The sequence below is a fragment of the Myripristis murdjan genome, chromosome 8, assembly GCF_902150065.1.
Source record: "Myripristis murdjan chromosome 8, fMyrMur1.1, whole genome shotgun sequence".
Classification (NCBI taxonomy): Eukaryota; Metazoa; Chordata; class Actinopteri; order Holocentriformes; family Holocentridae; genus Myripristis; species Myripristis murdjan.
In genome coordinates, this window is record NC_043987.1 from 29,027,775 (window position 1) to 29,041,503 (window position 13,729).

The 13,729-nt window shown below is 40.4% G+C and overlaps 1 protein-coding gene across 1 annotated transcript; it reads right to left on the reverse strand.

Annotated features, from left to right (window-relative positions):
- Positions 1 to 1,836: 1,836 nt before the first annotated feature.
- On the reverse strand, positions 1,837 to 7,648 carry LOC115363674 (ectonucleotide pyrophosphatase/phosphodiesterase family member 7-like). The gene is made up of 6 exons (XM_030057951.1): positions 7,414 to 7,648; positions 6,829 to 6,974; positions 5,813 to 6,442; positions 3,013 to 3,247; positions 2,106 to 2,223; positions 1,837 to 1,894 (listed from the first exon to the last, which is right to left on the reverse strand). The coding sequence occupies exons 1-6, from the start codon at positions 7,646 to 7,648 to the stop codon at positions 1,837 to 1,839; spliced, it is 1,422 nt and encodes a 473-aa protein (XP_029913811.1).
- Between the last annotated feature and the right edge of the window lie 6,081 nt (positions 7,649 to 13,729).

Here is a 13,729-nt window from a genome sequence, read left to right on the forward strand (position 1 = left end):
CTGCGTCAAGTTCACCAGAGTTAGCCGGCGCAGCACCGGAAGTTGGACATGTCCCCTGAAAAAATAAAAGCCCTCTATCTCCAATCACTACCATGTCTGCTGGAGATTTTAATTTACACTTAGCTCCCTTTCTCAAGACCAGTGGTTATATATTAAAGAGTAAAACCGTGGTGTGTTTATTGTCCAGTCAAGTGCAGTTAATAAACCACAGATAAATGTATAATAAGGCGGGTTTATAAACAGATTTAAGTGGCGGAATTAACTGTTTATACCAAAGGACTGACAGTTTTGTCTTGAGAGGAGGCAGCTCAGTTAACTTCAACAAAAATTTTTATGACTTTGTTATTAATCTAATTATTATGACTGACAGTGACAATTAAGCTACGTAATTAATTCTTGTTTTAACCTGTAAATATTGACTATAAATATGGATGTGGTCACTTAAATAGTAACACCAAAAAACAAATGACCAGACTGTGGTGAATAATGTGTGCACAAATCTCTGGAGACTGTTCTTAGATACTTTAGGACACTTGATGCCACGTTCGTTTAATTGTGTTATTCTGAAAGTCATTACCGGAAGTTATGTTGGTATTGTAGTGAGTTTGATAGTTGTAGGCTAGGCGGGCGACCTGAGCAGTGTGTGCAAAGTATGTCCCTTGGCAGCTACCGTCGTCTCTTTGGCTCATGTCTTCGTTCATGGTGCACTTCTGAATTTTGACCAGAGGCAAAACTGTGAGGGGAGTTACGCGAAATAAGTATCATCTACTCAAATCACCTCTTGAAAATCATTTCCATTATTTAAATCTCTTCTGTGATAATATTTTTTTTCTCATTTCATTGTTTCTTCTTGTGGAGTCTTTTTGCTTGTATTTATTTTAATTATTCTGTGAGTATATAATTACTCTGTCTATACCCTCATGAGAATCAGGCAGAAAAACAAACATATTATGTTTTGACAGTGACATCAGTGATCAAACTCCACGAGGCCCTTTACAATACTAATAATCAATCGTAATCATAGTCCTAGTCAGATATTTAAATTGTACCTGTTGTTTCGCAGAGCACATAAAAATCCCAGTGGTTCCTAAAGTGGGGTCTGGGGACCCCCAGGGGTGCTTGAGGGAATTCCATGGGGTCCCCAGGAAATGAGCAATTTCACCATTTCACTCCCCAGAAGGAAACACACTGAGTGAATGCATAATGTGATGACTTTGCTCAAAGATTTCACTGTTCACCTTGTCATCTCCGCAACTATAGTATCTGTGCCTTCTGTTACTCAGTGCCAAGCAACATCTAACATAATACATCTTAAAATGTTCAAAGGTCCAAAATGTTTAATTGTCTTAGCTGGGGTCTTTGGTCAAGTGTGGATTTTTTTTGTTTTGTTTTTGTTTTTGGAGTCCTTTATATGAATAAAGTTTGGGAACACCTGGCATACATGAAATACTGCAATAAATTCACACAGGACAAAAAAACTCGCTCACACACCCACTTACTTGTTCACTCACTGCATCACAGTTGATTCACACTGTAATTTCACACTGTTTAATTCTTGGTTTGTATCACATTAAACTTCCAAAGTTGCTTTATTCATTTTATTCTGTTCTGCTCAGGTTGTCCCTGTTCTCAGGCCGGACGGAAAACAACAAGCTCCACAGTCGTCTGCTCACATACTCTGCTTTTTGTCGGCTCTTTGTGCAGTCTATGGAGTGTGTTTCCTCACATGGAGGTACACGAGTGTGATGTGAAGATTTTAAAAGGCAGCCAGAGGAAATGTCCTTGTAGTTGTTTCCCCCATGTTAGTCTGAGGTGTTGAGTTTCTTTGTGGGATGATCAAAGAGACGTTTGTTTCGTGTTTTCCTCTTCAGTGGGATCTACAGAACCTGCTGACCTGAAACAGGAAAGGGAATACAGAAATTCAAAACAAAAATTCATACCTCCCCCTTAGTGCCTCTATCAAGCTTATTGATAAGCCAGTATAGCTGTTTTGAAATATAACGACTCTGGCAATGGGACTTTGTGAGTCTTTTATCAGTGTTTATGGGTGTTAAAGTGCAATTCAAATGCAAATTATGCAAAACTGATAGGAAAGATGGCATTACCTTGTCTCTTTCCTTCTCTTATACATGTTGATGGACACCACCGCGATAAAGAGCACAACAAGAAACCCAGCCACTGCAGAAAACCCAGTGAAGACATTCCTCTGGACATTCACATCACCTGAGACAGCTATTACAAAGAACACATTTACATACAGTATGACAGTGCAATCACAATGGATTCTAGAAGGCTGACACTCGGTATTTTTGGATTGATGATAGCTGGTATTTTGTGCTGATATTCAGTATCTCTAAATCTGATATGCAAATCAAAAATACTCCATATAATAATACTACTGTTAATACAGCTACTGCTATTCTTCCTCATACTACCACCAATACTATTATTAATAATACATATTGCTCATACCCTAACACACTGATGAATCCTACATCTGATTACACACATATATATATATGTATGTATATATATATATATATATGTGTGTGTGTGTGTGTGTGTGTGTGTGTATATATATATATATATATATATATATATATATACATATATATGTGTGTGTGTGTGTGTGTGTGTGTGTATATATATGTATAAGCAAAAGGCTAGCATTGACTTAGTATATCAGCAAACCGATAGGTGTGACTCTAGTAAGTCCATTTTGCCTATACATTATGTCTGTTGCAACTATTTAATACCACAAAGACACCATCAGATATTCTTTTACCTCCTCCTTTAAAATCCCTCCAAACAACACGGCTTGTCAGCGAGCAACATTCCCTTCCCTGTCTTGTCGTAACCTACAGTGCTACATCTGATTTCCTGTGGTATCACTGGACGTACGAGAAGTTGCAGATGATGGATGAACGGCCTAATAATGAAGGAGCAGGTGTTGGAGTGACATACTTTCCAGGCCACGGGGACAGCAGAGTCATTAGCCTGATATAAACTCACCCTGGGTAGTGGCGGCAGAGGCCAGCATGTGTTTGGTGGCATTCAGGTGGCCGTCGTTGATCTCCGGCTTGATGCCCAGGATGTGACACATCAAGGGGTAGATGTTCACCGTCTCAAAGGGCCCCACCTCCAGGTTCTTTTGAAACGCCGGACCCACTGCCCTGAAGAAGGGTTTCATGTCCATCTCCTGGTTGTCGAAGCCATGCTCTCCCTTGTGGAACTGAACTGGCAGGTACTGCAGATTACACATAGGAATGCATGACACAACTTGCATGACCCAGTTTCATTGTAAAGTTAAATTTAAGTTAGTTTGTTACTTTTGTTGAGGCTGTGGCTTTGGTAAGGGCACTGTAAACTCATGGTAGTGATGATTACCCTCCTGGTGTACTCTAATTTAGACAGCAGAGGGCGATATTGGCCAACTGAAGGAGGTTTCTTTACTCTGCCCATTGTGTTGCCTTGTTAAACTCACTACCATCATCAACAAAGTGAGGAAATACATAAGGTTAGATGTGATTTTGCAGATCATTTTTTATCTATTTTTGTAACTAGCAGCAAAGTGTCATCGATCATTTTACAGCATAGATTATATTAAATTGCCACATGTTATATTATCATGTTAAACTATATCGCGAACAAATAACAGAATGTTTAACAGTCTATCACTAACATGCTTATCCTTATCTGTGATCATCGTCTGAGACAACTTGCAGTCTATAGTAAATGCCATTGACAGAGATAACAGAGAACCAGATAACGCAGGCATGGCTGGTCTTAACCTAGAATGGCCTCTTTAGATATCCCATGTCAATAAATGCACAGGACTGATCATTCTCTCTCCATATTCAGGGTTTCACGACAGTTATCTTTTGAGTAATTTACTCTTTAGACTAAGTTTATGATCTGATAGCTCTCAGTATTGAGTGATACAGCGCTTTCACTTGCAAAGTTACTGCACAGTGGAGTGACTAAGTGAGTGGAGCCAAATGTAAATGCTAATTTTGAATTTTGAGGCATGAATAGCTACATGAAGCATTTGAGAGCTCTGCATGTCATCAGCCAGGCCTGGATTATCCTGGGGACGTGCAAATGCACTTGATTAAAATTGTAATGCACTAAGATTAGAATTTAACTCCTTGTTTCCGGTCGAAGAGATTCCATTTTCTCCGTCGCCTATGAGCAAAATGTAGTTGGTAAATTTTCCGCTATTTCTGGAAGCCATCAAAATAAGGCAAGGCGCCAGGAAACTGTCAGAATATAAAGACTGACACTCAAGCGTAATCTATCTGGTTATATATCTATATTAATATATCAAGGCAAATTATAATTATTATTATTATGAGCTTTTTATGAGCTGCTAAATGTTTAATTGTCATGTCATTTATAGGCAATATTGTAAATCATCTACTACCATTATAACAGGAAATTTGCGCGCTTGTAAGAATCTTCCTCCTCAAAAGCACGGTGACTGAAGCTGGGAAGACACTCTAATGTAATAGGACCAGTTGGGACCTTATTTGGGCCTCCTGTAATTTGGGAGGGGGATCCTGGCTCTGAAGCTCGGCTGGAACTGATGGTCAGATTTTCTGGTAGTGTGAGGAGTTTACAGATTTAAGCTTAACCACCCCGATCATCTGGCAGACTGATCTGAGCCACCCATCAGTGTTTGATATTTATGACCCACTGTCTGGACGAGTACTGTGGTGTGTCTGGATCACAGACTCCAACCAAGAGAGAGGAGACTGCCAGCAGCAATAACAGCTGAGCTTAGCTTTATCTGTCATAATAACTGATAATAATGTGGGAATAACAATTTAGACACATCTGGCCTAGCATGATGATAAGTTGATGGTGAAATTCTGATCTCTCTATGAGAAGTGTGATACAGTCTATTTTGTCCGGGAATCTCCAGCTACAACTTTACCCAAAGTCTGTTATTATCTGTCTTTTTTTTTTTATATAGCGTATATTAATCGCATGTTAGATTACAGTGCATATTAATACATATTGATTCATGATGGGTCACGCAAATTCACTAGACAAGATTATAGAGTTGAGGTCAGTGATATTTCAGGAGCCAGCGGGATAATCTCAGTGTGTGATACACCGTATTTCCCTGTCGAGTGTGAACATATTTACAACTGAGACGCTAAACAAACAGTGAGATCTGTGAATGCATTTTAAGGATTTGGAAGGTTTCCTAGTGTATTTCCAGTTATGTCGTCTTATTTCACACTGGTTTTTAACGGTGCACCAAATAACCTCGCATATTGGCACTGGTAAGAAGAGGTAACTGTTTAAAAAAAAAAATGGAGCTTCTGTACCCACAAATCGTGTCAGGTGATGTCTGTAAACTCCACACAACAGGCTCATGTTTACCAGCCCGGCCTGTCTGTGATCACTCCCAACCAAAGGATGGCAAAAAGAGGAGTGACAAAAGATCTATTGTTGGTGAGTCCAGCTGTCTCTGCACAGACCACTTATTAACTGTTGTTTTTGGAAACAGTTTTTTTTTGTCATGCCCACATTTTGATTCATCACTTCATGTGGTAGAAGATTCTCTGCCACCATACCTCACATCAGAGTTTAACTGGGGCAAACAGGACAAATCTACAGGGTCTCAGTTAATTTGAAGGGTTGCTGCTGCGTTTCGGATAATAAAGCAAGTATATTTTTAGGAAAGGTTGTTGCCAATTGCAGCTTCAAGGATGAGAACAACAGCATGTTTTTTTTTTCTTTCTTCCTTTTTTTTTTCAAATGTCACATCAGTAGAAAATCCAGTTCCATCTGTTTTACCCACCCCATTAATAACATATCCCGGGTCAGACCACAAAATGATGGGAAGGATACGGGCATTTTTGGCAAAGTGGAGGCGCTCTGGCATTTCTTCCTTCTTGTAGACATGAAGGTGTGGATGGGACCCCTTCAAGGCATTGTAAACCTTGTCCAGTTTCCCTGGCTTGGGAAGCAGCATCCCAGAGGGTCCAAAGTCTACCAGGTGGAAGGACAGGTCACTGAAGGAGAAGCCGGGAATCTTGGACAGGACGATCTCCTCCACCAGGCCATTGCGGTACACTGTGGTCATGCCGTGGTCCGCCGTCATGATGATGTTCAGGCGGTCGGTCAGCCCGTGACGTTCAGCTGAGTCGCGGATGTAGCCAACAGTTCTGTCGATTTGCTTGACCATCTCCCGTCGCTGTGGGGAGTCAGGGCCATATTTGTGGCCTGTGCTGTCTGGCTCGCCAAAGTACATGGACACAAAGTCCAGATCCTGGTCTCTGAACCAGCCCATCACCTTGTCTGTGTTCTCTCGCCAAGCTGTCTCGTTCTTGTAGTTGTAAAACCGTGGCTCCACATCCCTCACCATAGCAACCTCTCCCTGGTAACTGGAAGCTGTGCCAGGAAAGTGAAGAGAGCCAGCTTTCAGGCCCTGGCAGGGCAGAAAAAAAGAGTAACAAGAGGTCACACAGACATGAGACACATAAATATGACACATGCACTTACATGATTACATGCATGCTTGTGCCCCCCCACCGCCATTCATACGCAGTCAGTCCACACACAATCAAAGCAAATAACTAGTTAATTTATTTTCTTTGACCCACAGCTGAACTTTTGAGCAATACTGCAGCAGCTGCCAGTCGCATACAATTGTTGATATACTTCGCATCTAGTGCTGTAAGCTCATTGGCACTGCAACTGCAATCATTTAGTTCAAATCAGCCAGCAGACATTAGTACAGGGAAATGATTGCTAGCGGTATAAACAGAAAGACAGTCTCTCACAGTGATAAGATGAAAATTGTGCTGCACAGACCTGTCTCTGCGCTGTGATCCAGATAGGCAGAGTGCCATTGTCCCACCACTCATTCACAAACTGAGTCTGATAGTAAGGCTTCTTCTCCCCAGTGGACACATTGAACCACATGTTATGGATTACCCCATGATTCTCAATGTAGCGCCCTATGGAAAATAATCACTGTCAGTCTGCCTGCACTCATTATTCATAGTGTGACACATTCACATTAAAAATTCTATCAACTTTACAGGCTGAGTGGCATGATGCTTTTGGACAAGGTCTTAACACCAACATTGGAGATTAGAGGAATTTAATTTCAAGGAAGTTAAATTTCTTTTAACTGGCACTGATGATTTGAGAGTCAAAATAAGAAAAGGAGTGGGGAATTCTTCCCTCAGTCATCCAAGCATAATCATCTTACTCAGCTATAAAAGCTGTTGGACCCTGGGACATTCAATTACAGCTAATTCCTTTTTCCTGTGGCTTTTTCAATCCTTGCAGAATAAACTCAGAGTGGTTTCCTATTCAGTAATGACCCTCATGATATGCACATTCTCTGCCGACTCGCCGCAGCATTCGCCCTTGTAGAAACAAATGCTTTACCTGTTAAGAGGGTGAAGTGTGTCGGAGTGGTGATGGTGAGGTAAGGAGGGGTGACATATCGGGCTTTGACTCCATCCCGGGCCATGGTGTCAAGGTTCGGCGTGTACACATCACGGTCGTAGTCCCACCGAAAACCGTCGAAGGAGATCAGCAGTACCTTCTGCCTGGATTTGGCCACCGGCACTCCCAGGGCGAATGAGGCTAAGACGAGGCAGAAACTTAAAATCCGCAGCATAGTGAATTTAGGCTCTTCACAGGGACCTGAACTGGTTTTTATCCCCTAACTCACAGTGTCTCCTTTACAATTCAGAGGACCCAACCCTTGGCATCTCACCTGAACTCCCTCGCAGCAACAGCCTCCGAGCAAAGTTTCTTCAGCTTATCTTATCTCAAAGATTGGGCATACTTTATCTCAGCACATTTCTGCACGCGGCATGATTATGTTTATGAGTCTTTTTTACAGCTGGGACTTGTGTTCACAGTGGATTTTCTCCCCTGTTTTGCTGTTGAAGACTTGCAGTAAAGTAGATTCATCTGTCTTGGCATCACGGCTGTTTGTTTCGCTCCAACTCTTAGCTGTTTGTCTGTCTGCCTGACTGTCTGTCTGCGTGTCGAGGCTCCCTGTGAAATCACTGACGACGGGGTTTGACACTTTGATGGGTTTCACCTTGAATTTGGATGATACATGATCGATCTGACACCTAGAAAATGAAGGGGAAAATTAGAGTATATATCTCTTCATCAGCGGGCAGTGGTCTCCCGGGGAGAGACCACTCTAATAGACATATTCATTTTAATAACTCTAATGTGTGCTTTAGCCCCAGGATACAGTTAAAATATCCTTTAGAATCTACATTGATTTTTTTAGCAATGGCCATGACTATGGACAAACCATTCAACATGAAACTCCTCAGATTATACTCAGTGGTCTCCTCCAGACGTTATGTATCACTTGACTGTGATGTAACCTTATCAACGTCCATCAAATTGCTAGACAAGCTAACACTTCAAAATTGTTCTTTTCTGTGTGTGTCCTTGGCAGAGGTTCAAGGGAAATGTCTAATCTTCATGGAGATAAGGGATAACATTCATCAGCTTTCATTTACCTCATTCATATTCATTAGCTTTCTCATATTAACTCCATCCGTTAGTCCAGTGTCAGCAAGATTTGGAGGAGTGTTTTGGACTGTTGAGACCAAGCGAAAGTCTCAGATCTCTGCCATGAGAACTTTATCAAACACACACACACTCACACACACACACACACACACACACACACACACACACTGAACTTGAGGGGCAAGCAAACTTTATCTGACCCTCTCCATTCCGCACATAATTTCCACAGGGATTCTCACATTTTCTAGGGGAAGAAAAGAGGCTGAGGCTTTTGCCTTTAGCACTCCCTGCTGCCCGTACACCACTACTGCACCACTCATTGCCCACACTGAAATCCTGACTGATGCTTTTGAGCCTGCATAACAACTTCATCATTTTGAGATACAGCATATATTTATTTTTTTGTTTCTCCGACCAAAACATCCCTGATCTCAAAGTCTTTGCTTTAAGAGGAACATGATATTTCTTTGGTTTAAACACACAGCATTATGCCCTTAAGCAAAGTTTCCTTCAATTCAATTTCAGCTTTACAAGTTTTATGATATCTTTCAACCTTGTGCAAAGCTACAGTCACTAAAGCAAAAAGTTTATATATTATAAATTTAACTGGGTTTGCGATTCAGACAGTTTTGCTGAATTTTTATACTACAACTGTCTGAACCTGTTTGAAATTATGGCCTTAAAGTCTTTACCCTGCTAGGTTTCATAAAAATATAGCATAGCATAGACATAAACTTCAATTTTGTGTTGAGGAACAGCAAATGGTTGAAATATTTTCAGGCTGTTACGAGAGCCTGTTTAGTTTCACACAAGCATGAACAAACTTGCAGAGTAAACCTGCGCCGTTTCTGGCAGTGGAAACATAAGTAGGTGTTTGCTGCACGGCTGGATTTAGTGATTTATCGAAATCTGTACAGAATAGACCTACATGTGTGTAAATCATGTTTCTTGAAAGTTTAAACTACTGTTTTTTGGTCTGTTTTTTGTGCATCCATCATAAATACAGTTCATGCATTATAATATGTGCAAATAACAAAGTGCTCATCAATCAGAACGACTGGAAATCTAAAGATTAGTGGGGATGTTGCCATGTTAATGAATATGAATTAATTTCTCTCATGAACATGCATGCTGTCGAACATTTGAGATTAACCAAGGCAATAATACACACATGCATGCATTTCCTCTTATGTTCACGTCTGATAAAACAAGAGTGAGGTTTTAGAAATGCTGTAGTTTTTTTTTTGTGTCATCCTATTTGATCCAGACTGAAAATGGTGTAGTTGAGCAAAGCGCTGTTCTATGGGATTAAGGGTATTTCAATGCTTTAAGGCCCAATTTGTAATCACAGGTGTCCTCTGTTGAAACACTGTCATCCTGCCATTGGCTTTGTTTGCATAAAGATTGATCAGATTGTAGACATTTATTCCTGCTTAAAAATACGGCTTGAGGTTTTGTGAGAGGTTGACAATGTGAGTTTTTCATTGTCTTGTTTGTTGGTTTTTTTTTGTTTTTGGCTGCGAAAGATTTGATTACAATGTGACATCTGTAAAAATGAAGTAAAACAGTCCTGTATTTTGAGATATGACAGGTTGCAAAAGCCCCAAAGTGAACACATACAATGCAAGCAGAAATGCTGAAGTGCACTGTAATGCGATCGCTTTGGAGTTCAGGCGGCCTGCTGTGTTCCTCCTGCTGCGACTGCTGGTGGATAATCTTGGGGTCGGGTTCGCGCCAGCGTACGGAGAGCTCAGTGTGTTTCGAATTGTGAACAAACAAACTTTGAATGCATGAGTAAACTATTATCGGGTTTCATGCAGATTAACACTGGCGAGGTGATGAACACATCTTTCATAGAAGTGGCCACTGACAGTCTCCATATTCACAGAGAACAGATTAGACAGCAGTTTGTGCTCTGAGTAGAGGATGATTATCAAACCGTAGGAAAACTGAGCGCACTGACTGAGAGCAGTGGTGCTTTTACTAAATAAAGAGTCAGCCTACAAATGTTTTTTGACACTTTTAAACAATCAGACTCCATGATGAAGGTTAGAGGTGTTGTCTGAGTAATAGTCCACCCTTTGCCCTCATTAATCTGTATTGAAGAGAAACACAGTAGCCTATCAGTTTTACTGCCAAAAAATGTCAGTGCTAAAACAAGACAAGTTAATCTATATATATCTATATCTATCTATCTATCTATCTATCTATCTATCTATCTATCTATATACATATTGCTCAAAACTATTTTAATATAGTCTGAGCAAAATACACCATATTTGGCAGCAGAGGGCGACATATTGGGGAGGGGTTTAAGACCTACAGGGGCCCTCAAACAATATTAGCACAAAAGGATTAATGTGTTTATCTGTCTGTTTGCTTTTTTTTTTTTTTGTTTGTTTGTTTGTTTGTTTTGTTTTGTTTGTTTGTATTCTGAAATGTGTATCCCCCCCCCCCCCCCCCCCCCCCCCTTTTTTTTTTTTTTTTCTTTTCTTTCAATGAAATATTTCGGTCCTGCTCCCTTGGCCACATGAAAGTAAGCTAATTATCTAACGGTCAGAAGAGTGTGAAGCGCAGCAAAATGTTAAAAAAAAACAAACTCAGGATATCAAAAAACTGAAGCGGAACAAGAGAGAGGAATCCTCAAGTTTTTTCCCCGAAAGAAAGCAGAGGTATTAGGAGTAGGAGCTAAACCTGTTGGTTAAAATTTACCTGCCTTATTAACGTTGTTTCCATAGTAACCGTGCTTGCTAGCTTAACGTTTTTTTTTTTTTTTTTTTTTTTTTTTTTTGGCTAGCTTAACGTTGCCTTGGCGCAGAACAGCCTGTGAGCGTTTACATTTTGCTAACCGAAATTTAATCCGCAGCCTACAGTCAGGCGGACTTTTATCAAACTTTTCATACTAAATGAGCTGTCCTGATGCCACATGCCAAGAAATGCAGCTTCTTCTTCTTCCGGAGAACCAGGAGAGCCCCCTGTAAAAGGTGAGCAGAGCACAACGTCACGTAGTTAGCATACTTTAACTGCCTTGGTTGTTTCAAGGTATTTGCGGGATTTTTTTAAAAAAAAAAAATGTATATAATGAATGTGTGGATGGATGGTTAGACAGAAAGAAGTCAAGGCCCTTTTTCACCAGTAATACAAGGCATTTTCATTTTCTCCACAAACTATGTGAGAGAAAATTGGTCTAATAGCCAGTCAATATTTAGTCAGTTATGCTATTGTAATGCTACTGTCAAAAATTGAAGTCTGACTATATGGTAACTTACAGTGTTAAAATATAGTCAGTCACTCCATATCATTAACACTATGTACTTGATATAGTGGCAGCTAATAAAATGTTTGTATTTAAAAAATCAATGTATGCAAAATGGTAGTAACTCAAGTTATTGTAGGGTGATGATAAGTGGTATTCCATGCCTTATGTATAATACAGAGGCAAGACCCGCTCTTGGTTATGAAGTTGGATTTCAAAGACTTGGTCAGTGTCTTTGCAGGCAGGAAGGGTCGGCGCCGGGCTCTTGGGGAGTAAGATTAGATTAGATTAGTGAAATGACAGAAATGGCCCATAACGGGCGTTTTAAAACTTTTTTATGATCTGGACTCTCTAGTTGAAATTCATTGAGCCGTGCGCGCCTATGTGAAGTGATTTTACCTTGGGACCTTGACAGTAAAAAGAGCTTTTAAGTTTGTGTTAGGTACAAAATTGTTTAGATGCCATACTTGAATACTGATAAATAGATTGAAAATGGTGAGATGTAAACAGGTTAAAATAATCAGGCACACATTTTTTGGGCTAAATTTGTAGTTAATTGAATTCTAGTGACATTGAGGTATTCCCCATGTCACTGAGGACCACATGCAAGCCCTTCAAGGACCCCTGGAGGCCTGGAATGGTCAAAATGCACTGTGACAGAATTCACATTAAATTAACCAAATCTGAAGGCTACAGCCATTACTATGCTTTTTATGCTTTTTACTTTGAAAGTTGATGCTGATGCTTATAAGTTTGTTGTTGGATCATTTGAAATGATGTGTCAATATTTAAGTTATCTGTCTTTGCAAATTATTCATCAGTGTTGAGACAAATGTGAATATTTTTCCATTACTTAGATTAAGAAGGTGAAATATGTTCTTTAGCCGATTTTATACAGAGTATCAGATAGTTTTGTATCAAATTGTAAATTTTGCACAAAAGTTGGTGTGCATTTCTGCATATTATTAGATATTTGAAAGTAGCTTATTGTCTCTCGAGTGCAAGAGAGCTGCAAGTCTGCACAGGTAGAGACATTTAAACTGTTGAATAGTTAGTGTAATTTTGCACTCTGGATCTAGATACTGGATTTTTCTTTGATTTGAGTTCATATCAATTTCTATTTTACATTGAATTATGTAACAAAACTAAGAAAAGATCCAGTTTTTGCATATGGCTGTGCATAGAACTGTCCCTGTGGTTACTGACAGCTTCTCTCATGGAGCTGTCTTGTCAGGGAAATAGACCAAATTTCCTGTTGCAGCAGAATAATAGCTGTGGTACTGTGAGGAGAGGCCTCTTTCACACCTGTCAAACACCCATGCAGAAACTGAAGAATACTGTAGGGGATTTGTGAATGTGTGTGAATCAGGGTGTGTACTGTAGTGGGCCCAGTATGCTGTAAACCGCCTGTGACAACACAACACTCTGGGCAGTGCCCAGGGCCAGGGGTTCACCCAGAGGTGAACATACAAGAGAAGCTGCCGTGTTTTTGTTGTCTTTTTTATTTAATCTCTCATGCATGGCCAATGTTGTCGTAGCTGGCCGGGGGAGCACCACCGATCTCAGGTCTGAATGTCCATGTCAGCGCTTCATCAATCTGAATTTATGCTCAAGCCGAGAGACTACAGTGACCTCCGCTGTCTGGCTATGCCCTTGTGTGAAGCCTATAGGTGGATGCTGCTCCTGTTATCGTTGTCTCTTGACGCTGATTTGATAACAATGAGATTAACATTTAGAAAGGGTGGCAGTCAGTTCCGCCTCAATGGCACGGCATGTGTAATATATTGTATTAACATTGAACAGCAGGAGTTTGACAGTGGATATTGCCACAGTAGTTCTTCCACCAGGTTGCTACCATGTAATTACGTTCTGTCTTCAGTCTGCTTGCGTCCTAAATCTTTCATTTGCTAAGATATGATATGCGAACTAGACACAGATCTG